Source organism: Sciurus vulgaris, assembly GCF_902686455.1.
Source record: "Sciurus vulgaris genome assembly, chromosome: Y".
NCBI classification, from domain to species: domain Eukaryota; kingdom Metazoa; phylum Chordata; class Mammalia; order Rodentia; family Sciuridae; genus Sciurus; species Sciurus vulgaris.
In genome coordinates this window covers 50,017-76,949 of record NC_136481.1, presented here as the reverse complement: position 1 = coordinate 76,949, position 26,933 = coordinate 50,017, and the positions used below count along the sequence as shown (strand labels likewise).

The 26,933-nt window shown below is 32.2% G+C and overlaps 1 protein-coding gene across 8 annotated transcripts in view; it reads left to right on the top strand.

The window, feature by feature from the left end:
• The window catches only part of LOC306652047 (lysine-specific demethylase 6A), a 202,658-nt gene extending 180,004 nt beyond the window's left edge, over nt 1-22,654 (top strand). For 7 of the 8 annotated variants that reach the window (XM_079125113.1, XM_079125118.1, XM_079125115.1 and 4 more), the window contains 5 exons: nt 2,127-2,314; nt 3,631-3,772; nt 17,333-17,459; nt 19,954-20,124; nt 21,266-22,654. In XM_079125113.1, the coding sequence (XP_078981239.1) occupies nt 2,127-2,314; nt 3,631-3,772; nt 17,333-17,459; nt 19,954-20,124; nt 21,266-21,295 (658 nt within the window). In that variant the 3' untranslated portion in view covers nt 21,296-22,654. The remainder of the gene's footprint in view (nt 1-2,126; nt 2,315-3,630; nt 3,773-17,332; nt 17,460-19,953; nt 20,125-21,265) is intronic. The other variant, XM_079125112.1, reaches the window with a different exon arrangement.
• Nucleotides 22,655-26,933: the final 4,279 nt, after the last annotated feature.

Below are 26,933 nucleotides of genomic sequence, written 5' to 3'. Positions count from 1 at the left end.
GTAACTTGTATTTTAAACTGCAAGTATGACCTAAATACTAAATGTGTCAAAAGCTCATCAAATTTTTTTTTTTTTGGGTGCTGGGAATCGAACCCAGGGCCTTGTGCTTACAAGGCAAGCACTCTACCAACTGAGCTATCTCCCCAGCCCCTCATCAAATTTTTTTTTAAAAAGATAATTTACCCAAATTTTTACCTTTTATTTATTTATTTCTGTATGTTTTTCTCAGTGTAACAAAAGATAAAGTTTTTCAGAGTTTAAAAATTAACAGCATACATTTTAATCTGAACTATTTGAAGGAGGAAACTGATAACCTAAGAGAGAAAAAAATGTCATATGGGCAGTGGTCAATGTGCTAAAGAAAGAATTAGTGTATGTATTATTGTATTTATTACCCTTAAGTCTTGATTTGATTCATTATTTCTGGGTTGAAACTGTTATCAAAGTTTTGTTTTCCTCCTATTTGTTGAGAGAGGAGTCCCTCCTTCATAGATAATTGAAAACCACAAGTGATATCCAAAAAGTTTTGGAATAAAAATATCAAGTAAAAATGACTCCTCTTATCTTAACTGTCACAAGTTAAAATGACTAATTTACCTTAACTTGCAGAAATGTTAGATGCCTTCTTTACAGTGTGGCTCTGACTTTATTTTTCATGTAGATCAATGCTTCTGAAATTCATGATTTATGTAGTTTGTGGATCTGCACATAAAATCAGTGTTTTGATGTTTGATATTCAATCTGTCTTTTATTGATTTGTCAGGGTCTTCTAGGCTTAGACTTTTTATTTTTTTAATTATCTAAAAAATTATTTTTATTTGTAGTTGGACACAATACTTTTATTTTATTTGTTCAGTTTATGTGGTGCTAATGATCTAGTGCCTCACATGTGTGAGCAAAGCTCTCAACCACTGAGTCACCATCCCAGCCTGTAGATTTATAGTATTTTTTAAAATGAAAACAGTAAGATTCCATGTCAGCAAAGCACCTTTATCATTTTAACAAATGCTGTTTCTTATATCTTAAGAAACATTTCTACTCTATTTCTTCTTGAGAAAACCTAGTTTAAAATTTTTTAACTACAAAAAAACAGACTTCAGAATTAAGCCTTTGCTGCACCTAGTGGCAATGATTATAATCCCAGTGACACTCTGGAGAACTGCAAGTTCAAGGCCAACCTCAGCAACTTAATGAGACCCTGTCTCAAAATTTTAAAAGACCATAAATAAATAGAAAAAACAACTGTAGAAGAGAGGGAGAGAAATGGGGATGAAGGAAGAAACAGGAGGGAAGGGAAAGGGAAAAATACTAGGGACAATTAGAACAAATGATATTCTGTACTTTCTAATGATGTCAGAATGAATCCTATATTATGTGTAACTAAATAGAATCAGAATAACAAACAAATAGGTCAGGGATATAGTTCACTAATAAAGTGCCCTTGGGTTTAGTCACTGGTACCAAAACACTAAAAGAAGAAAACATCCCTGGGTTCAATCTCCAGGATATGTTAATCTAATAAGTGCATATATGTGTGTTTCTTTTGATAGTTTTTCTCAGCAACTTTAGTTTAGTCAACTAATTGCTAAGAAACACCCTTTTCAGCTTATACTTCAGAACAATTAGAGGAAAACTCTGACTTCCATTTTGGCTCAGGAATTAAGGGAGAACCTAGTTCTTTTAGCTGTCACTATGATTCTGGTTAAGAGTTTAAGTGACTTGATGTAATCTTCACCTTCTGTATTAGAGATATCTAGATATTAAAAGTTTCTTCAGTTGAAATGAAATAGGAAGTTCTATTTTAAATGTAACTTTAATTTTAAATTTTTGAATAGTTTAGGTTATAGTAATTTAAGTAAGTTTAAATATAGTAAGTTTAAGGTTATAGTAATTGATGTTGTCCAAGCCAACCAATATCACATGCAATTAATCTTGCCAAAAATTGATCCTTTCACATTGAAGTATTCACTTTTGTAAAATGGAGTTCTTTTTACAGTGCTTTTACAGTTCAACACTTTAATGAAATAAATGCAAGTATTTTTTTTTTACACTTTCAAAATTCTCTTCCCATCTTTAATGAAATATTATAAAATGATTCTTTGTGTTATTTATCCCACCTCCCCCAGAAATAATTTGAACTTTCTAATGAGTTCTTGGTGGCCCAACCTTGAAGATCTTTATGAAGCAAATGTTCCTGTGTATAGGTTTATTCAGCGACCTGGAGATTTGGTCTGGATAAATGCAGGCACTGTGCATTGGGTGCAGGCTATTGGATGGTGTAACAACATTGCCTGGAATGTTGGACCACTTACAGGTATTGTGTGTTATACACTAACAAAATTTAACATTTTAAGGGATTGTTTCCATTATATATTTTTCTATTAAAAAGCATCTCATGGGCTGGGGTTGTAACTCGGTGGTAGTGCTTATCTAACGTGTGAGGCACTGGGTTTGATTCTCAGCATGAAATATAAATAAAGAGAATAAAGGTTCATTGACAACTAAAAAAATATTTAAAAAAGTAATCCGTTAAAAATAGAAAGTTCAAAGCCAGCCGCAGCAACAGTGAGGTGCTAAGCAACTCAATGAGACCCTGTCTCTAAATAAAACACATAAAAAGGGCTGGGGATGTGGCTCAGTAGTTGAGTGTTTCTGAGTTCAATCCCCAGTTCCCACCAAAAAAAGGTAGAAAGTCAGCAGGTATGGTGGTGGCTCACACTTATAATATGAGCAACTTGGAGACTGAGGCAAGAGGTTCAGAAGTTAAAGGTCAGCTTTAGCAATTTGGTACCCTAGGCAATTTAGCAAAACTCTGTTGCAAAATAAAGTCGCGATGTAACGAGTGGTAAAGTGCCTCTGGGTTTAATCCCTAATATCAACCCAAAAAAGTAGAAAAAGTCTTAATTGTTAGTAGTGAGATTAAATTCAAATTTAAAATGTCAATTCAATGACAGATTTCAACAAGTAATAAGTATATTTCTCTTTAGACATGGGAGATACACTTTAATATCTTATAATATCATGTTTTATATTTATAAGGGGAGTTTTTTATGGAATAGTAAAGCATAGTAGTTGTTCTTAAGAATTTTTATTTACATGATTCATAGGCAGTGTTAATTGTGTCAAAGTTTAGAAAATGCAGTTCTTGCTGCAATCTTTTGTAGTCAACACTTTGAAATAAATATATTATTTGTCAAGTTTTGGAATTAACCACAGCTTTGATGAAACATTAAAAAACTTAATATAAGCTTTTATGTAAGATAGTCTGGCCTTTGAAGCCAGAAGGATCCGAATTTTACCTGACTGTACATCTTTAACTTCCTTACTTAGGTAAGTTTTTCCAAAAAAAAATCCTCAGGGGCCTCAGTTTTATCATCTACAAAATATGGATTGGAAAATGTAGATGACTAGGCAAAGATGAAATAATATAAGGTGTAAAAACAATAATGCTGCATGTATTACTTTGTTTCTTACATGATAGAATACTTTCAATCATCATAAAACACGTTCCTGCATGTTTTAAGATTTTTAGAATTGGTAAGGAAGTTATACCTGAGGTGTAATAATAGTTATCTTCATATTATTTGTTACTTTGGATTACTTTTTGACAATTGCCTTTTTCCCCCTTAGCCTGCCAGTATAAATTGGCAGTGGAACGCTACGAATGGAACAAGTTGAAAAATGTGAAGTCAATTGTGCCCATGGTTCATCTTTCCTGGAATATGGCACGAAACATTAAAGTCTCAGATCCAAAGCTTTTTGAAATGATGAAGTGAGTACTTTCTAACTGCTGTAATTTATTTTGGGGGTCTAGGGGTCTTAATTATTTTCTCCCCATCAAAGAATTCTGACTTTAAATGATAAAATGACCCAGAAAACTTATCAAAATAATTCTATTGTCATATAATCTGGATTCTTATAAGGATCAATAAAAACAGCTTATTTTCAGTAAATTCACAAATTCAGTTTGAACTCTGAAAAAATGTATTTCCCAGGACAATTCAAGTTGTTTTATTATTTTAAAATTATTATCGTGCCATTTTTTTCTGTTTTCCAGCTATTGAGATCTACGTTGGCAAATAAAAATTGTACATATTTAAGATACAACTTGAGGATGTTGTGCAATAAAATGATACACTATAATTGTAATACTGTCAAATTCTCCTTTCATCTATCAGTATTTGTTTTTTACATTTAGGTGTTCTGATGTTGTATACATATATATTACATGTATTACAATTGCTGTGCCTCCTACTAGAATAGACTCTTTTGTTACTACTTAATGACCTTCACTTTGTCTAGAGAAATTTTAGATCTGAAAGTGTTTTTCTAAGTATAATTGTTCTACTTTATTTTGGTTATATTTTCATGGAATATTTTTTTCCATTCCTTTCCTTTATATCTTTCTGTCACCTTTAAACCACCTGAAATGGGTATCTTGTAGACAGCATATTGCTGGATCTTGTTTTGTAACCAAGACAACCAAGAAAAAATACAGATGAAAGAAATCACATGAAACTAAAGTTTTTCACCGTAAAAAAAACAATCAGCAAAGTGAAGAGAATGAGAGGTTATGTTTGCAAGCTATACACCTCAAAAGGGGTTGTGCTTTCATTTGATGAATTTAATCCATTTTTATTTAGGGTAATCAATGATAAGTGATAACTAATCGGTTTGGGTCTATTTTCATTTTTATGTCATTATTATCAATGCTTACTCTTCACTGTGGGAGAGTACAACAGAACTTGCACCTGTGTGTTACTTAGTATCCTTTAATCAGCATTTCCCCACTCCTGCCCCCATTTGCCTTGGCTTTGGACAATCATCATTCTACTCTCAACTTACAGAAGAGCGATTCCACATGAGTGAGATCATGCAGTACTTAGTTGCCTTTCTGTGCCTCACTTCACTTAACATAATGATCTCTAATTCTGTCTGTGCTGTTGCCGATGGCAGAATTTCATCCTTTTATGATTGAATAGTATTCCATTGTGTGTGTGTGTGTATTTTTTATCTGTTCCTCACATGATGGACACAGGTTGTTTCCATTTCCTGAGTATTGTGAATAATGCTTCAGTGTACCCTGAACAGTACAGATGCCTCCTTAACATACTGCTTTCATTTCCTTTGGCTATCTACCTGTTAGTGGGATAGCTGGATCACATTGCAGATCTATTTTTAATATCCATTTTTAACCTACATAATGTTTTCCATACTGCCTGTTCTAATTTTCACACCTACAGTGTGGAAGAGTAAAAGTGTTTTCTTTCCTTGATATCCTTACCAGGATTTGTCTTTAGTCTTTTTGGTAGTAGCCATTCTTACTGTGAGGAGATTCTGTCTCATTGTAGTTTTCATGCCCATTTCCTGGGATGATAATGATACTGAACTTTTTTTTTTTTTTTTTCTCATACATACATTGTTTGTGTCTTTTGAGAAGTTTCTGTGCAGTTCTTTTGTTCATTTTAAAAATCTGAGTAGTTTTTCTTTTGTTTTTTTTTTTTTTTTTTCTTTTAATTGCTTATTAATTCTGGATATCAACCCCTTTTGAGGTGTATAGCTTGCAGACATAACCTCTCATTCTCTTCACTTTGCTGATTGTTTCTTTTACTGTGTAAAAACTTTAGTTTCATGTGATTTCTTTCATCTGTATTTTTTCCATTTGTAATGTTGCCAAAAAAATAAATAAATAAAAATTTAAAAATCCTTGCTCATTTTGGTGTCGTTGAACCATTACCCCTGTGTTTTCTTCTAGTAATTTCATATGTTCAGATCTTACATTTAAGTCTTCCAGTTCAGTTTGAGTTGATTTTTGTAATGGATGATTTTGTTTCTTATTCATGTGGATATCCAGTTTTGCACATTTAAAAAGAACAATTTGGAAAAGAACCATTAATTAACTCTTTTTCAAAAAAATGTTCCATTGTCAAGTTACTTATTCATATTCCACATTGTTTACCAGTTTTATTTAACTGTATTTCTATATTCTCTTTAGTCTCATTGACTATTGAAAAAAGTCACAGTTTTGAATTGTCAGGTTATTTATCCACTCCGATAACTTTAGAATATTTTACTAGAGACTTTACTAGGAACTTTCAGGCTTACCTTCTTACTTGTTTTATTGTAATTTTTTTATGTCCTACATGAAGATTCGTGCATGTGATGAAATAGGTATCTACCCCATTTATGGGAAGGCTGTCTGAATAAGCACATTTGAGGAGTCATTTTATTGTTATTAAATGTCAAATTTATTCTACCTGGATGTCAAAGCATAATCTCCCTATAGCTGCTTTGCTGTAGTTAGTAAGTTTGGGTACAGTGTGTGCTGTATCAGAGGTGAGGAAATTCTCTGTGGGTCATGCAGGAGAGGGAATACTTAAGCAGGTTTGTGTGGGTTGTTGTATTCTGTGTGGTTACTCCTGTGATGGGAGAGGTGACTTCTTTTGGATTATGGGGGTTCTCTTGGGGACTGCTGATGTTGGCTGTGTGATCTGAAAGAGTCTCTTACTGGCTGTTCCACTAGTGTTTAGGGGCCTAAAACACTTGTTCTTTGATTAGATGTTGGATCAGTAATGACAGTATTTCTTTCTGTGGCATTCAGATTCAGTTTTGTTAACTGTTTTATCAGATAAGGTGCAGGGCAACTGATGTATGGGACCTGCCTAGGGACAAAAGCAAAAAAAAAAATGGGTGTTTTTCCTGTTGCTACTATGATTGTATCTACTCAGGAGGAGGTCTTCTGTCTCCCATCCCCCTGTACCCAACTAAACATTCTAGGTACAGGAGAATGGCCTGGGTGACTTTTCTCCCTCACATTCTTTCAGTTGAAGTCCCCCCACCACTACCACCACCACCAAGGATCAAGTGACTAGAACTGAAAATATTTTTCTCAGGTGAGAGCACAAACAGAATATGGTAAACATTAGGTGAAGTTTCCTTGTAGTCTTTATAGGATATACATACCTGAGGGTGGGGTGATTTTGCTCCAGAGACTTTGCTTCTCATACTCTTATCTTGTTTGCAGTGCCTACCAGGGGTTGAGTTGGAATGGATTATGGCCAGAGCCAGGTAAAATTCCTCTCAGTTAAGGTGATTTGTACAAGACAAGTGTGGGAGAGCAGAACACTATCATTGCTAGGCTTACTCTGATCTTATTATATCCTTTCTTTTACTAATTTTAGGTTTGACTTATAAGATTAGTGTTTATCTTGTTTAATTGAGACCTTTTTACTTTTTTTAAAGTGATAATTGATTACTATAAACTTTCCTCATAGTACTACTATCACTGTATCTATCTCTCTCATTACACTTGCTGCATCTCATATCTGTGAATGTTTTGTCTATAGTTTTGCTTATTTCAAGAAGTTTTAAAATCTCCTTTTTGATTTCTTCCTTGTCACTTGGTTGTTCAGAAGTAAGTTGCTTAATTTAATGTGTTTGTATAGTTTTCAAAGTTTTTCTTTTTAGTGACTTACTTTATTTCAGTGTAGTCTAAGAAGATACTCGATATGATTCCAGTTTTTAAAAATTTCTTGAGGCTTGTGACCTTTCATACAATCCATCTGGTTAATGACTCATGTGCTGATGGGGAAAAAAAGTATATTCAGCAACTGTTGAATAGAATGTTCTGTATTTGCCTCTTAGGTCCTTCTTGGTCCAGGGTGCTTGTTAACTTTGCTGTTTTTTTTGATGATTTTTCCCTTTGGATGAGCAGTCCATTGCTGAAAGTGAGATCTTAAGCTCTGGAACAAATCTATAATCCCAGTGAGTTTGGAAGGCTGAGAAAGTTAGTTCACTGGTTCAAGACCAGTCTCAGCAATCTAAATCTAAAGCAGTTTAGCCTGTCTCAAAATAAAAACAGAGTGGAGCTATAACTCAGTAATAAAGCAGCCATGGTTTAATCCCCAGTATCCAAAAAAAAAAAAGTTAAAATCCTTAATTATAATTGTAACCCTCTCTTCATTTGTCTGTATTAATATTTGCTTTGTATATTTGAGTACATCAATATTGGGTGTACATACATTTAGAATTGTTATTTTTCCTTGTTGGATCTACTTGTTTATCATTATATATTGACCTTCCTTATCTCTTTTTACTGCTTTGGATTTAAAGTTTATTTTATCTGATAGCTGTATGGTTTAATTACTGCTTTCTTTTGAATTCCATTTGCATGCAGTTTTTTTACCCCATTCCTCAGTTCCAGTTTATGCAAATCCTGAGAAGTAAAATGAGTTTCTGATAAGCAACATATAATTAAATCTTATTTTCTTGTACATTGTCACATTTATGGCAATAACTGATTATTAAGGCGTAAGCCATCATTTAACTTTTCTAATTTTCTTGAAGTTCCTTTCTCCCTCTCCTCTAATCTTTCTTTGTAACTAAATGAATTGCTCTAGTACTGTGTTTTGACACTTTATATTGTTTTTTATTTAGTTACTTTTTGCTTTGTGGTAACCATGAGGCTAATAAAAACATCTTTTGATTATAACAGCTATTTTGAAATTATAGCAATTCAATGATTGTGAAGGTAAGAACAGAAACAACAAAAGAGAAAAAAATGTAATAAGAAAACTATCCACTTTCATTCCATTTCTTCCCACATTTTCAATTTTTTATATTTTGATTTTTTTAATATTTAAAAAAAATACTAACTTTGAACACACTATAGTTTTTATTACAGTTTTTAATCATTGTGGTTTTTTTTTAGTTCTCATACATTGAAAATAGTGTACCATACTTATTCTGAATTTGTTTATATTGTTACTCTTCTTTTCTCATTAACATTTCTTTTTCACTTTGAAGTATTTCTTATATCACAGGTCTTGCTTTATCTGAGAAAGTATTTATCAGTTCTTCATTTCTAAAGGATAACTTTGTTGGATACCATATTCTTGACTAGTAGATTTTTTTTCCCTCAGTACTGTGAAATTTTGATGCCACTTTTTCCTGGCCTACTATTTCAGCTGAGATGTTTACATTCAGTCAGTAGGGATAACCCAGAATGTTGTTTGCTTCTTCTCTTGCCACATTGAGAATCTTTTCTTATGCTTTGGAATTTGGGTATGTCTTGGAGTAGACTTGACTGAGTTAAATCTAATAATCTTTGATCTTCCTATTTATTTGTATCCTTTTCTAAGTTTGGTATAAACTTGCTATCTGTTTGGCATTCTCAGGTCCTTCTTGAGCCCCTCAAACCCAAACATTTGATCTTTTAATATTCCTAATTTCCCAGTTTTTTTTGTTTCTCCTCTTTTCCTCCAACAGCATATTTTCATTCATTATTGATATGTGGGGAAAGATATTGATTTTTGTATGTTGATTTTGTAACCTGCTACTTTGCTGAAGTTATTAGCTCTGGCATACCTTTGCTTCCCACTTCATACAACTCACAGGATTTTTTTTTGCCCCCAGACACTGCCCTCTCATAGCTAAACTAGCTATCAAGGCTGCTGAATCAGTACACTGCTTTTTCCCAAAGAAAATGTAGGAACTAAACACTAAGTGCAGTCAAGAATTTCTCAAGATGGCTTTCTTGTGTGGCCCTCAATTATATATTGGGAGAGTATTTCCCTAGTGTCAGTGTGCTGTGTAGGTGCCAGGTGCTTTGATGGAATCAGTAATGATTTTTTTACCTCCTTTCCTTCTCCCCATCTTCTCTTCCCTATTATTTTCATGTAATCTTTTTTCTTCCCAAATTCAACATGTGAGAGGGAAACATATCTTTATGAGTTTAACTTATTTGACTTAGCATGTTAATCTCCAATGCCACTTCATTTTCCTGCAAATGACATGATTTCATTCTTTACAGCTGAAAAATGCTCCATTGTGTATCTATTACCTCATTTTCTTTATTCATTGAGGCTCTTTCTATAACTTGGCTATTATGAATATTGCCCCAGTAAACATGGGTTTGAAGGTGTTTCTGTAGTATGCTTTGATTCCTTTGGGTATATTCTAAGAAGTAGTTTAGATAGATCATAGATAGTCCTATAGTTTTTGAGAAACTTCTGTAGTATTTTCCATGTTGCCATACTAATTACTAATTATTTTATTATTGTATTGTATTTTATTTATTTTATTATTTTATTTTAGTGCTGGGGGATTTGAACCAGGGCAAACACTTTATCCCTGAACCACATTCTCAGCCCATTCTTCTTAGGGTGAGAAGGAATTTCAATGTAGTTTTGATTTGCATTTCTCCAGTGTCTAAACTGTTAAGCTCTTTTTTTTTCTCCCCATATGTTCTTTTAGTTGTTGGTGCGTCTTCCTTTGAGAGTGTCTGTTCAGATCATTTGTCCATTCATTTATTGGATTACATGTTCTTTTGGTGTTAAGATTAAGTTATTTTTATGTTTAGACAAGCATCTTATACATACATATAGCAGGCAAAATTTTTCTCCCAATTTAGAAGCTCTCATTAAATTCTGTTTGTTGTTTCCTTCACCATGAAGACAATTTTTAATTTGACATAATCCCATTCGTCAATTCTTGCTATTATTCCTGGGTTGCTGGACTCCTAGGAAATTTCCTAGACCTATATCTTGAAGTGTTTGTCCTGGTTTCTTCTAGTAGTTTCAAAGTTTCAGGTCTTATGTAGGCCTTGGATCAATTTTGAGTTATTGAGTTGGGAAATAAGGATCTAATTTGTCTTCTCTTGGTACATCTCTTAACACCATTTATTAAAGAGATCATCCAGCATGTTTTTGGCACCTACGTCTAGAATCAGATGGGAGTCAGTGTGTGGTTTTATTCCTGGATTTTCATTCTGTTCCATCGGTCTACAGGTCTACTTTTATGCCAATGCAGTCCAATTTTGTTATAATGGTTCTATAGTATATCTTTTAATTCAGGTACTATGATGCCTGCCTATGGGTGTCTTATTTTACTTTTGTCTTCAACCAGCTCTTTGTTTTATTGATGCTTTGGATTGTTCTTTCATTTGTATTTCATTTATTTCTGCTCTAATTTTTATCATTTGTTTCCTTTCACTGATTTGGGTTTTGTTTGTTTCTTTTCTAAGGCTTTGAGTTGCAACATTATATTTATTTGAAATTTTTGTAATATAGGTAATCATAGTTGTAAAGGCCCTCCTTAGTTGTTGTATCCCACGTAATCTGGTAGGTTGTTTCCATTTTCATTAGATTCTAGGAATTTTTTAATCCTTTCCTTACTCCGATTTCTTCAGGGACTCAGTTTGTTCAAAAGTGTACTGTTCAGTTCATCTGCAAGTGGAAAGAATGTGACAATAATGATCCTGCACATGTTTTTGTTTGTTTTATTTTTTTTGTTTTTATTTTTTTTAGTTGTAAATGGACCCAATGACAATTTATTTTATGTGCTGCTAGGATTTAACCCAGTGCCTCACATATGCTAAGTGAACGTTCCACCACTGAGCCACAACCCCAGCCCCCTGGACATGTTTTAATACAAGTTTTATAATTACTGAGTAAAAAATTATTCTTTCAGTTAAAACAATCAGTGTGCTGAGAATACCCGCATTGTTAGTGCATACATTATACTTGTTCTTTTTTTTTTTTTTTTCATTTTTGATATGTAGAATGCAAATTGAATTTTCCATTTTGGTATGTGTTCTGCTGGTTTTTTTTTTTTTTTTAACTCAAATTTATAGGTTCTTTTGTATTTTTTTAAGTGAGATTAGTCATCTGTGAAGTGATAATTTTTCATCCCTTTCTAATTTGGATGCTTTTAATTTCTTTCTCTTGGTTCCTTGCTCTGATTAGTCCTAACTCCATGAATGGTAAAAGTGCCATCCTCAATTTACTTCTTACCTTACAGCTAAAAGTTTCAATGTGATGTTAACTGGATTTTCATAAATGCCTGTTTTTTTTTTTTAAGGATCTTCCTTTTGCATCACTTGAGAAAACATTTGTCAGATTTTTACTCAACATTAATTGAGATGATATGTCGTTTATTTTTCCTTCATTCCATTACCATAATTATATTGATTTGCTTTCACATTTTGAACTATCTTTGAATTCTTAGGACAAGAATTCAGGATGTATATCCTTCTAATATTTGTAGGAGTCACATTCCAAGTATTTTTTGAGATCTTTGCATATTTATAAAGAATATTGGTTTGCAGTTTCCTTTACTTGCTTTCATGTGATAATTTCACCTTCATAGATTGAGTTTGAAAATGGCCTTTCTTTTTTTTTTTTTAAAGAGTATTAGAAGAAATTTTGAAAATTTGATAGGATGCATTAGTGAAGTCATTTATTTCTGGAGTTTTGGAAGTTAATTAACCTGTCTCTTGCATACATTCATGTACTGTCTTTCATAACATTGTTAAAAGTCTTCAGCTTTTTTATTGATGTTGATTGTAGGTAGGTGCATGATTACTTATGCAATTTAAGTTTTGATTTTCTAATCTAATTTTTTCTAAGTTTATATATTTCTAGGAATTTGCTTTATCTAGATTATCTGATTAGTAGGTATATTATTGTTCTTAACATCCTGTTATAATCCTTTTTATTTCTACAGTTGTATAACAATGTTTCTACTTTGATTTCCAATTTTAATAATTTAAGACTCCCACTTTGTTAATTATTCTAACAAAAACTATCATTTTTTTGTTTTTTATTTCCCTCAGTCTTCTATTCAATCTTTGTTTCTTTCTTTCCTTATGCCAGATTTATTTTTAATTTGCTATTTCTTTACTTTCTTGGGTGTAGAATTAGGTTATTGTTTTGTAAACTTTTTTAAAAAATTTTTAAATAGTTGTAGATGAACACAATACCTTTATTTATTTTTATATGGTGCTAAGGATCAAACCCAGTGTTTCACATGTGCTAGGCAAGCGCTCTACCACTCAGCCACAACCCCAGCCCTCTAAGCTGTTTCTTAATAGAAGTATTTATAGCCCATATTTGTTTGTTGTTATGTTCTCATAGTTTCCTCTACTATTGAAGGAATAGTCAAGTTTCTTGACTCTTAAGAAATTTCTGTTTCTTCCATTAGTTTACTTCTGTATATACTTAGTATTACTGTTGTGAAGTACCATATGATCATATTTGTTATGTATTATTAATTATATATGACACTTCCTTTTGAGTCAAGTTGTCAAGGCAACGATACCCAGGTAATTTGGTTAAGCACTACTCTAGTTCCTTCTCTAAGATTATTTTTTAAAGGAATTAACATGTAAATCAGAAGAATTTGAACAAAAAAAAGATTATTCTCTATAATACATTTCAATTTTTCTATTGCTTGAGTGTGTTGCGAAGTTTATGTGTTGGAAACTTAATTCCCCATGCAACAGGATTGCAAAGTAGGACCTCTAAGAGGTGAATGTGGGAGTGTTATCTCAGGAATTGTTGTATTAGTCAGTCATCTGTTACTTTGACAAAACACCTGACATTTATCAACTTAAAGTGTGGGGATAGTTTATTTTGGCTCATGGTTTCAGTGATTTCAGTCTATGGTGGGTTAACTCCATAATACTGAACATCATGGCAGAGAATGTGTGGTAGAGCAACAGATCCATTTTCTAAGTGAGTTTGGCCCTCTCTTAACCTCCCATGGATTCAATTCCTACTTTTGGCATGGACTTTTCAAGGATCCTCTTATGAGATGTTGGCTTCTCAATCATGGACTTCTTAGTCTGTAGATTGTTTAGTTTGTTGACTGAAATGTAGTAAAGTGTGCCCCACAGAAAGTAATCTGAAATTCCAAACTTACCATGGTATACTTTAGAGGAAACAATTTGAATATTTTAGGAGAATAGAATTTTAGCATGGATAATAATATTGAGAGACGATTCCCAACATCATGGAAAAGTTCAGTATTTATTTCTCTCTTCAGATCCTGAATTGTGAAACTAAACAGAATGGGGTAAATAGGATGCTGTGGTAATGGGTCAAATGGAGGCACTTAATCAACAAATTAAAGAGAGCATAGGATTATTATAAATACAGAAACCTATGGAATTTACTAGCTGATCATGGTGTTTCTGGAAATGAAATAAATAGGACTCCTGCCAAATCTTTTTTCTGTATAAGTGGAAGAGTTCTATTTCTAGTGAACAAAATTCTTATCTTGACTCAAAAATAGAATTGTTGGTACAATTTTTTTACTTGTACCAGTGCTGGATTAACTTAAGGAAATACTCTCACTGTATTGCCAATTATTTATACTCTTAATTTTTCTCCCATTCTGTACCATCAAGGCCTACAAACTCTTAGCAATACATTAGGGAAAAAGAAATATTCATACCTTGGGGATTATTAGGCACCATCTCTGAGTCACAGTAATTCCAGGAAACCAAAAAGAATAGTACCGTTTGCTAGTCAATGTAGTCTTAGCTCAGGTCCACATCAGGGTGGACCTGGTGAGTCACTAAACTTACCCTGGATATACAAGTGGAATAGACCTACTCATCAACCGAACATTTGTTCTTTACTTATACTGGGAGGATGATTTAGGTTGGGAATGAAAAATGTAATTGCCTAGAACTCCCTCTACCCATGAAAAAAGAAAGAATAAAGCAGCACTACATTCCTGGAGGGTTTGCAGTGATGCCAGCATCTAGGGCTTGAAGGATTCAAGGTGGGAGGTAATTGTACACTCTGCAAAAAAAGTGTGTGTCTTGGAAGATGGCTGTGATTTGTTGTAAATTTGACCAAATGGTGACTTCAGTTGTAGTTGCAGTACAAGATGCTTGAGAAAAATTATCCTTTTGTACTTAATATGCAGACAGTGACCTAGAAATTGTTTTTTCACCATACTTTCACTTTAGCAGAAAAGCAAACAATGTATCTTTACTGATCTGTTCTGAGGTACATAATCAAGCTCCATCCCCTTGAATTCTCAGGACTCTTGTAGCCTTTCCCACAAGATAACACACTTGTTTGTTAAATGTTAATCATGATTGAGTCTGGTGATTAAGAAGTAGCAACTATTCCAGATTTTTTTTTTTTTTTAGCATTTTTTAAAAGTTAAATTTACTCTCAGTGATACATAAAAACCAATTTTGAACATATCAGAAGAGAACTGTTGCTGAATCAATACACACATACACTCCATGATTAAATCAGATTAAACAGACCTTTATTTGTGGTGAAAACTTTCAAAATCCTTTCTTCTAGTGTTTTTGTAAATAAAGAACAGTATTTTTATCTGTGGTCACCAACTGTGACACATCAGAACTTTTTGTTCCTAAGTGTAACTTGGTCTGCATTCAACTGTTTTTTCCTTTCCTGCCTCCTTTTTACTCTGCCTAACCTCTGATAACCACTGTTTTACACTAAATGTCTATGAGATCGGCTTTTTTAAGATTCACCACAAGTGAGATCATGTGGTCCTTTTCTTTGTGTATCTGGCAAATCTCACTTAACAGAAGACTGTATAGTTCAATCCTTGTAGCCATGATGACAGGATTTTATTCTTTCTTTGTTACTGAATAGTAATATTCCATTATGTGTAAGTTGACCACATTTTTCTTATAGAGTCAAGTAGACCCGTTATTTCCATTTCTTGGCTTTTGTGAGCAGTGTCACAATATACCTTAGAGTACAGATATCTCCTCAGTAGATACTTTCATTTCCTTTTGATTTACACCCAGTGGCGGATTGCTGGGTCCCATGCTAGTTTTGTTTTTAATTTTCAATTAATTTTTAGAGAAACTTCCATATTGTTTTTCTTAATGGCTGTAGTCACTTTCCCACCAACAGTGTGTAAGGATTCTCTTTTTTCCACATTCTCACCCAAATTTTTCTTTTTTTAAATAGCCACAAGACAAGATTTGTTCTTTCAGTATGTGTGAATTGAGTGCCCCAAAATAACTCCAACTTATAGCCAAATAATTTTCAGCAAAGGTGCTAAGAATATCCATCAGTAAAAAGACAGTCTTTTCCATAAATATTCCTGAGAAAATTAGATATCCACATGGAAAAGAACGACACTGGACCCCTATCTCTGACCAGTTAACAAAAATCAACTCAGAATGGATTAAAGGCTCAAATGTCAAATCTGAAACTGGGTGCTATCATACTACTAGTAGAAAACATAGGGGAATATTTTAAGGCATTAGAATGGGTGAGAATTTGGGGGACAGGACTCTAAAAACATTCTAAGGCAAAATCAAATAACCTCGTTGAAAAATGGGCCCATAGATTTAAATTCACATTTCTCAAAAGAAGACATACAGATGACCAATATCTGAAATGAATATATGAGAGAAATGGTCTGAATGTCACTAACCATCAAGAAATGTAAATCAAAACTGCAATGAAATAATTACCTCATTTTATTTTGAGATACTACTCCCATAATAAAGAATAAAAATAAAAATGTTTGGAAGTATAACTTAGTGAATAAAGTGTATGCTTAAGCATAAATGCAGCCCTGTTTTCAGTCACCAGCTTCAGAAAAACAAATACCAGAAAAAAAATTTTTTTCTTTTTTTCAACCTTCCTCAGTCCTGTGGTTGATATAAATAAAACTGTTAATAAAAAATTATTGTTACTCCAAGTGAACACAATTCTGGGTTAACAGGTTATCAGAAAGCTTATTGTTCTCACAGTTATTCTAAAAATCAGGGTTACTTTTTCCACATGGGGAAGGCAGGGCATTTCTTGCTTCTTTACTTTGCTTATCATCTGTTAAGATTATGGTGACAGGGGCTGGGGAGATATGGCTCAGTCAGTAGAGTGCTTGTCCTTGTAAGCACAAGGCCGTGGGTTCGATCCCCAGCACCAAAAAAGATTTCAGGAGGACGCAGTAAAAATTCAGCCCAAGTTACATCCAACCCAGTGTCTATTTTTGTCTTCACATTTGAATACTAATTTGGGGAATATAGGTTGTTCATATTGAATCCTTCTCAAACTAAAGTACACAAAACTAAAATTTTGGGGAGAAATCACAATACATTTCTTTAGCATTTTTTTAGTCATTTGATACATTCAAAAATTCTTTTCAACCAGGTGCAGTGGTGCTCGCCTTTAATCCCAAAGGTTTGGGAGGCTGAGGCAGGATCTGAAGTTCAAAACCAGCCTCTGCAACTTAGGGAGGTCCTAAGCCACTCATTGAGACCCTGTTTCTAAATAAAATACAAAAATAGGGCTGGGGGTGTGACTCAGTGCCGTAGACCCATCTACCTAAAGATTAGCCAAAGTGTTAAGTCTAATACATAATTTTTAATCTTTACTATACCCCAAATCTCTCCTTTTAGTCATTCTTCATTGCTCTTTAATTGAATTATTCTTATTTGTTTAATAAGACTTATTTTAATTGGTATATTAATTTATATAATTTAATTGGCATGCTACTTTTTGTTATAGTATTTAGTTGCCACAATTTTTCTCCATGTTAGGTATTGTCTTCTGAAAATTCTAAAGCAATGTCAGACATTGAGAGAAGCTCTTGTTGCAGCAGGAAAAGAGGTTTTATGGCATGGGCGGACAAAAAACGAACCAGCTCATTACTGTAGTGTCTGTGAGGTAAGTAAATATTCTTACCTCTTGGTTTTTGTTTTTTGGTTTTTGTTCTTGTTTTTGTTTTGTTTTATTTTTGCTTCTCCAAGTTCTGTTGTTTGTTCTTTCTTTCCTCTTCCATCTACTCCCTTCTCACTCTTCCTTTCTCTTAGTTGCAAATTTGCCTATACCTTCATATAATGATTTTTGACTAGAACTAGCTATTATGGCTATTATGTTAAATTCTCATCTGAAAGTAAAATATTTTACTAATACGTTTATTAACCTAGAAGTATCTCCTACAGAGACATTCGTGTAATAAATGCTTAGCAGATGATAATCATCTCAGATTTTAAAGTAGGAAGAATCCATAATAAGAATATAGATGCCAACAAGCCACATTTAGTCCTGGAAGATCAGTATTAAGTCCTTTCTAATTCATTTCATAAAATATTTGCTGAGTATCCCTAATCCAGAATCTAAAATATTCCAAATTTGAGATCTTTTGAATAGTAATATGCTGTCACATGGAAAATTCCACACCTGACCTTAAGGGCTTTAGTAAAAACAAGGACACAGTAAAAATAGTGTATAAAATTACTTTTTTTCTATATGTATAGTAAGTATCTGAGACATAAATGAATTTTGTGTTTGGACTTGGGTCTCATACTCAAGATCTCTTTATATATATGCAAATTATTTTAAAATCTAAAACACTTCTATTATCTGTGAGGGATACTTACTTTGTTAAATTTATTGATTTTTTTTATTGTGACTTAAGATTTGCAAGAGGTACAGAAATAAATGTGTGATACATGCTTTGAAGGAACTTACATTCTACTTGATGATGGATTATAACAATTGTATAATAATTACGATGTACAAATTTAATGAATATGAAATCTTGAACATACATACAAATTATTAAACACTGAGGAAAATCATCTTCTAATTTTGGCATCTTATGACCATTCACATTTATTAAAAATTGAATCTCTTTGAGGATTGTGCTAACTTTCAACTGTCCAAAATGGCCAAAGTTTGATGTTTATAGAACATCTATTAGACTTTGGAAACAAACACTCTGGAGATGGAAAAAATACTAGGGTTTTCAGTGAAGTTGAGCAGTCAGTCCACTGTACCTGAAAAGTAGACTATAAATTCTTAAAAGTCCTTCAAGGGCAGGCTGAGTGTATCTTACAGATCATCATGATTCATTGAAAGCACTTGCAATTTATTCTAAATAATTAAAACTCACTGTAGGCTTTTGAACAAAAGATGAAGATACATGTTTTAGAGAGAAGTTATTAATAATTGGAGAGTATTTAGAAAGAAAGCAAAATGATCCATTGGAAGTTGTTGGAATATTCTTTAGAGGTGTTGAAGAATCTAGACTAGAAGGTGGCCCTAAAAATGCAAAAAAAACAAAGGAGTAGTTGCAAAGAATGTAACAAGTACAAACAACAATACAGTTAATAAAATGGAGAACAGTGACAAACTGGAGATCCCAAATTTTTCACTCAGGCCACTAGACTATTGTTACAGCCTATAGATTGTAATGGAAAACCTTATAAATTCCAAAATTTAACAGAACTGCTTAAGTAAGACTTGAAATAATAAGTTATTGAAGAAATTAACCAGAAGTCAGAGGACCACTTGACTGAGAAATTAAAGATCCATTCTTAAAACTTGAATATCTGTAATTCTGAGATAAATTAATTCAATCCAATGGTTACTTTTATATAGAGTCTTATTATGAGACCAGGTAGATTCTGGTTAATGCTATACTTCAGAAAAGTGAATATTTCCAATATTTGAAAACAAACAATTTTATATACTATAATACCATCTATTATCCTGACTGATTCTTTGTAATTCATCAGTCTTTCTGTAAAAGATGAATTATTATCTTCATATGTTTATGCTCATGAATGCACATATTTTGTACTTACTTGCATATTAAGGCAAACAGTTGAATATAATTTGTTACTCACCTATCAGTTTCCTGTTCTTGAAAAAAATCAGATTGTATGTATTGAAACCTTTGTTCTTTTATCTCTTATTAAAGATTAACACTGTGAAATGTTCTAAAGATCAAAATATGAATAAATACATATTTATTCAATACAATACAATAACTTCCTTATAGAGTTCAGGCTTTGAGGGAATACAAACATTCAAGCATAGTACATTATCATAGAAATACTAAAAGACAAATAATAACCATTTTTATTTAATTGCACCCTAATAATTTGGAATAAAATAAAAATAAATTGATCTTTATCAAATGTAGATTTAATTCTCTTAGTTTCTAGATATGTAGCATTATTCTTATCCTTGGGTGTTGAACAAAATAGTGTCTCACACATCAAGTATAATTTTTAAGCACTTGAATATAACCTAAACCACTGCCCACAATTTCATGTAAGATACAATCCTGTAGTGATAGTAAAATGTAAATAATTTATGCTAAAATTCAACTGTCTCTATACATTGCTTTTTTTCTCCTGTATAAAAATAGGTGGAGGTTTTTAATCTGCTTTTTGTCACTAATGAAAGCAATTCTCAAAAGACCTACATAGTACATTGCCAAGATTGTGCACGAAAAACAAGTGGAAATTTGGAAAATTTTGTGGTGCTAGAACAGTACAAAATGGAGGACCTGATGCAAGTCTATGACCAATTTACGTTAGTAAGTGAATTCAACATAGTTAGCTGGGTTGTGAATTAGTAGTGTTTGTGCTGCTTAATAAATAGAAGTTAATATATTTAAATTTTCCTTTGATTTAACACATGGTATGTAAGGAAAAATATTCTCCTTCATACTTCAAAATAATTTATGAATTTGAAATTGACATGTTTTACTATTTTTTCCTCCTTAATAAGAATGTCCTAGTCACAATAATTATTTTAAAATCTTTTTGTGCTGTTTGGATATTATCAGTCTTTATATTATTTGGCCTAAATGATAAAACTTTTGATGATAGGTTTCTTAGTTCTTCTATAGTAATCATTATATTTCTATTACTGTATTCTATATTGTATATTATATATAGTAATAGAAATAGTATAGTAATAGAAATAGTGATTGTATATGTGTTTTCAAATACACTTGTTTCCAAGCTAATTAAATTTATTTAAAATGTAATCCTTCCTGTAAGAATCGACCTCATGTTAATATTTGATTAACCTTGATAATGATACAATATATAATACCCATGTAATAATATTCATAGTCAGTTGTGCAGTTTTTAATTTTGGAGACAAAGTTTGGGATAATCCATTTACTTCTGACTTCTGATGACTTTTTATAAACAGAAACAAACAAAGTAATTCATGAATTCTTGGTACTGTCATATGTGGCCTGTGTTCTAAATTTGAAATTTAGTTCCTAATAGTTCTTATTTAATGATCTTTTTATTTGAGGAAGAAAAAACTTATATGGAATATGAAATATATGTAAAGTAGCTGAGCATAATCATAAGTTGATTGTTAGAAGAATTTTAAGAAAATTTTTAGTTATTTTGTAATCAACTTTTCTTGTAGTAGTTTAAAGACTGGACTTTTAAGTGTTTTAAAAAATATGTCAATTTAATATTCTTAAAGTTTTGATTTAAGTGATGAAGTACAAAAATTGGTGGAGGTAATGGTGTAGGAGTTATGGAAAAGATTCTGGTATATAATATCTTACTTAGCAGCAGACTATTGAGATTTGCTGTTTTTTTCCAAACTCATTTTATGAACAAGTTGTATGTTGTTTGTAGGCACGAGCTACAGACTTTCTTAATGATTTATATCACAAAACAATTTTATAACCTTGTTTTTCTTTTCAGGCTCCTTCATTAACATCTTCCTCATCTTAATACTGTTCCATAAACATGAGACCTTTCTGCTCTTCAGGAAATACCTGTAGCTGAAGGTTTTATAGCTGTTGCATAAAACTGCTGACTCAAAGTTTTGTCTATGCAATGTTCCAAGAATAGAGGGTCAGTCAAATGGACAGGAAGAGTGCTGCCTTTACTCCAAGACTCAGAAAGCTGACCCAGATGTTTTTCAAAAAAATTATCATCATCATCATCGTCATGATATGTTTTGTGTGTATCTGACAAAACTGTCAGTGTTACACAGAACTAACTTGAAAAATAACCTTTTTTCTGTGTCTGCATTTCTAGGCCTATGGATAAATTTTCATCTGCATTTTACTTTTTCAGGATTTTCCTGGGGTTAAAAATTATGTCTTGACTGGTCATTTCTTTGTAATATGGCTAACAAATTTTTAAAAATATTTTTTGGATCAACTTTTTATTTTAATGTAAAAATTTGGATGAGAAAGATTTTTTGTTTCAATGAAAGTTTAGAGACCATGATGACTATCCTTTGGTTTCAGAACAAAACAAAAAATTATTTGCCAAGATACAAAAGTAATGGATTACATGTAGACTAAAGAATAAACTTCAGATTGTGATTTTATTTCTAATCTTGATACAGATTTAAATTATTTATATAAATACATATTTATTGCTTGACAATATTTGTGGATGAAATGTTGTTATTTTTTTCAGATTTACTTGCCATTAAATACTAAGGAGTTTTGTAATTTTAAACATTACTCCTATTACATTTTCTACATGTAAATAAAACTGCTTAGCATTGTACAGAAACTTTTATTAAAATTGTTTAATGTTTAAAGGGTTTCCACCATTACGAGTTTTAAAAAGTCTGTAAAAACCCAATTTGTGCTCATATCGAATCAAATTAATACATGTATTTTATATATGTGTGCATATGCACACATATGTATAATGTATACAGAAATACCAATATATAATTGTATAAGCAATTTTTAAATTTTTTACATCTCTGATAGTTTTTGAGGTGCCTACTATAAAGTATTGCTTACCAAAAAAAAGTATGTTTATTTTTAAAGTTATGTCTTTCAGTCTCATTTATTAAGTAGCTGTTATTGCAATGATAGTCAAGAAATAATTGCTAGCAAAATGTATTTTAATAATGGTAGGAAAAAATAGTACAGATATTAAAGGGAACATTATAAATTAGATAAACCTTATTTTTCATTTAAAGATTTTTTTAAATGGAAAAAATATCCAGAATGATGATTTATTTTAGAGAATAAATATATTAACTGTTTATTTTTTAAAGTTAGATAACAAAATGGTAGAGGGAAAACACAAGGGATGGGGGCATTAAAATTTTTTTTTATCTACAAAGTTTTAACAAGTTCTACAAAACTTACTTCATATGAACATCTTACCTTTTGTTTAATAATATAATCTCATTTTATAATACCTGGCTTTTCTGCCTATACTTTCTGAAGCATTTCAACCTGTTTTTTTGTTGTTGTTGTTGTTTTTGTTTTTGTAACATAGATTATTGAATTCAGGGGCACTGGACCACTGAGCCAAATCCCCAGCCTATTTTGTATTTTATTTAGAGACAGGGTCTCACTGGGTTGCTTAGCACTTCACTTTTGCTGAGACTGACTTTTAACTCTTGATCCTTCTGCCTTAGCCTCCTCCTGAGCCTTTGGGATTATGGGCATGTGCCACCACTCCTGGTGAAAAGCTTTAATCTTGTGTGACACGATACCTGGATGATGACATTAATGAAACATGTTTTTTAGACAATTTTTAAATATTTTGACATTTTAAAAAAATTTAAAGACTAAAGACATGGAGACATTTTATTGTTGGTTAGTTTATAAGTATTGAAACCCATGACTGCAATCACCTATATATTACTTCAGAAGAAAACAATTGCAATTTTCAGTAAATGAAGAGAAGTACTAAATGCCTCCAGATATTTTAAATACTGATATTCTTGTGCTTTTCTTGTAAATTCTCTTGTTCAGAAATTATTGTCAACACAAACTTTTTTCAAACAAAAATTAAAAATCAGCCCAGAGAGATCAAAGATTATAGAATACTAAAGTCACACCTGAAATTTTCTTAAGCATTTCTGCTTTTCATTACTCTACACTATTGTTATGTCTCAACTCTTTGAGATGAGTTTGTTACTACAATCAATATAAATTGAATGTACTGATTCTGGAGTTAAAATCACTTAATTTTCCTTTACTGCATTTGGATTTATTAAAAATAATACTTCTACTTTTCAGAAGTTAGTATAAGTCTAATGGATAGAATCAGGAAATAAGAAACCTTTAATCAGTATCACTTAGATTTATGTAGATAATTGAGGTCCTCTATTAACTAGTTTGTTTCTCTCTCTCTCTCTCTCTCTCTTTTTTTTTTTTTTTTTTTTTTTTGACTCTGCTGGGTATTGAACCCAGGGACTTGTGCTTGTAAGGCAGGCACTCGACCAACTGAGCTGTATCACCAACTCCTAGTTTCTTTTTATAACTTTATCATCCTTTCTAAGGGTGTTTAGGTTTTAAAAGACATACATACCTACTTTGTTTTCTTTGATTTGTTCTTTACTAAGTGATAAAGTAGATGCTACCCAAATGCTTTTCACTTAAGCAAATGTTTATCACAGTAAGTATTAGGAAAGAGCCATAATCCAAAAAGTTTCTAAAGCAGCAGTTCTTTTTGTTAAAATAGGAACAAAGTGGGAAACTGAGCAATATTCTTTTTTCTTTCTCAACTATTAAATACAAACTTTTATTGAAGATTAGCTTCATTTCTGACATGATTGTGTCTTCGAACTTGCTTGTGCTAGTGTTAAAATTTTTTTTTGCTTCTTTGTTTTAATATTAAACATCATTTTTTTCAAAGGAGGAAAATTATAAAATAAGGCCCTGAAAATACTGGTGTTTGATCAACTGAGGTTTATAATCAGATAAAATGATTTCTGCATAAATGAAGATTTTTGTTCTTTGGGAATATGTGAGCCCTTTGTCTAGTCTTGTATATTTTCATTCATTCAGACATTTTCTTAGTTTTTAATAGGATAAAAACATAGATGTGATGTGAGATTGCCTCCCCACCCTCAGTACCCACAAACATTTTGCCATCCAATATGGGAGATTCATAGAAATACATCAGATAACAAGAATATTACTGTTGAGCTTTGCATTCAAGGATGGGTTAAGTAATCTGCTGTTCATACCTTGAGGCATCTGAATAGTTGGCATAAATAAGGAATGAGAGAATTAACAGAAAATTAGTAAAGGGAGCTGATGGCTTCAACCCCCTTTAAGTTAGACTTTCAAATTATCCTTACAGGTAGTAATAGAACTGTTAATTTTTTTAAAAAAAGAAGTATATCTTGAAAATTTCAAAGTCTTCCTGTGTAGCACACTCCATTTGTTCTATGTATAGAAGTTTAAAAAATGGCTTGGTCTTTCAGATATTTATATCATAGACTAAAGAAGTATAAACAGATTTGGGAAACATTTTAAGGAATAATATTCACAGATTTCATTAGTTCTCTTTCTAGTGGACAGGAGTGCTTTTAATAAAACAATAACAGCCAAAAGACTCAAAGCAGATGATTAGAATTTACCTGGAGAATATACAGGAAATTTTAATTAATTTAGAAGAAAACGGTGAATATGTGGCTATGGAATTTAAGTGTAGATATTAGTGTGTTGGAGTTCATCTAAGAAGTGAAGAGGGATGAATCAAGTATACCTGGTAACAGCACATAGGTCAAAGGAAATAATAGAAAAAAGTCAAAAGAGTAGGAAGAAACATTTTTTAAAACCATTCCTACATCATATTGAATAGAAACTTGAAGAGATTCTTTTGAATCAGCACAAGGTTTCTGTGATGTTAGACTGAGCAGTTTCTGTGAGATCATGGTATAAAACCTGATTACCATAATTGAGAAAAGGTTTTCAATTGGGGGGGTCTTTGTGGAAATACTGGAACTTGAGAATATCTTTAGGTTTATCAGATTACCAACTTAAAGCAAAATTTTGTAGTATTTATCTAGTGTATTGGGGGGTGGGAGGAGCAGGGAAGGGAGGGAGTACCAGCATTGAACTTGGACACTAGACCACTGAACCACATCCCCAGTCCTATTTTGTATTTTATTTAGAGACAAGGTGGTTTTGAACTCACAGTCCTGACTCGGCCTCCCAAGCGTACAGTCCCTACTTGATATTTGCATTTCTATATTTGAAACGATCCAAATGATATTTTTGCTTTGAAAGAATATATTCTATTATGACTTAACAGTACCTACTATTTACTGTGTATTTGGAAAATATCATACTAAGTACTTTCCACATATTTTCCTGTTTAACCGTGATCCTCAGAGGAAGATATAGCAGTTATATTTTTATTTTATCAGTAAAGAACTAAAAAGTGGAGAGGTCAATAAAGATTCAGACTTGATCTGACCAACATAAGTTGTGACCTGTGTCTCACAATAGGAAATTGGAATTGTTAAATACTTGCAAGACAGTTTTTGAAGAAATTTTTTTCATTTGGTGATTTTGAGTTGGATGACATATAAATAAGCATATATGTTTTGATGTAATTTTTATTTTCACATAATTGAATATATAGTTATAAATAAATCTGAAGATCATATGTACTTTTTACTCATTTTCATCCAGTGGTAGCATCTTGCAAAAGTAAAATGTCACAGTGCTGACATCAAAAACATTCAGAATAGCATTAGGACTGTAGTGTTGTTCAGGTTGACCTAATATAATAGTTGAAACCATCTCCATCTCCTGTCCCTCACTGTTACCTGTCACCCCTAGTTACATATTGATATATTCTCTTTTATTTGCCATATCAAGAATGTTTTATAAAGAGTCAGAAAATTTTTGTGATCAGTAGGGATGGTCCTGTTTTCACAAACTAGAGTTCCCTGGAGATATAGCTTCAGTTTCTTTTATGTAGTTTTTTTTCTTCTTTATATCCATTGTATAGATATACTACCTTTCATGTAGACATTACTATAAACTGCCTCTCACCCCGAATTCTAGTGTTGGAATTCTGTCCTGTGATTGATGGCACAGAAGAAGGTCCCATTGGGAAGTAAAGCAGTCCTGGGATTAATCCTTCATGAATAGGATTACACTCATAAAAATGAGAATCCAGAGGGTCAACTTGCCCTTCCAGTCATGTGAGAACAGCAAGAAGATATCCTCTGTTAAAGAAATGAGTCCAGATCTAGTGTAACTAGTTCCCCAAATTGTGAGAAATATTTGTTTTAAAGTGGCACAATTGTTAATGCTGCTGTTTGCTTTTGAAACTAGAAGACCAAAAGACCTAAGATATTTACCCATTGAAGGATATATGTATTGTTTCTTGTTTGGGGACTATTCTGAATAAAGATTGTATGTTTGTGTACAGATTTTTGTGCATTCACATTTTAATTTCACTGGGATAAATGCCCAAGAGAAAATTCACTGAGTCATTTATAAAATGCATATTTTAGTTAAAAAATAAACTTCCAGGAAGAGAATATGGTAGAAGGGAGGTAGGTAGCAACTCCACAGCTCTAGAAAGGAGACAGTGGAGGAACAGTTGACCAGAGAGTTGGGCAGTAAATAGTTCCTTA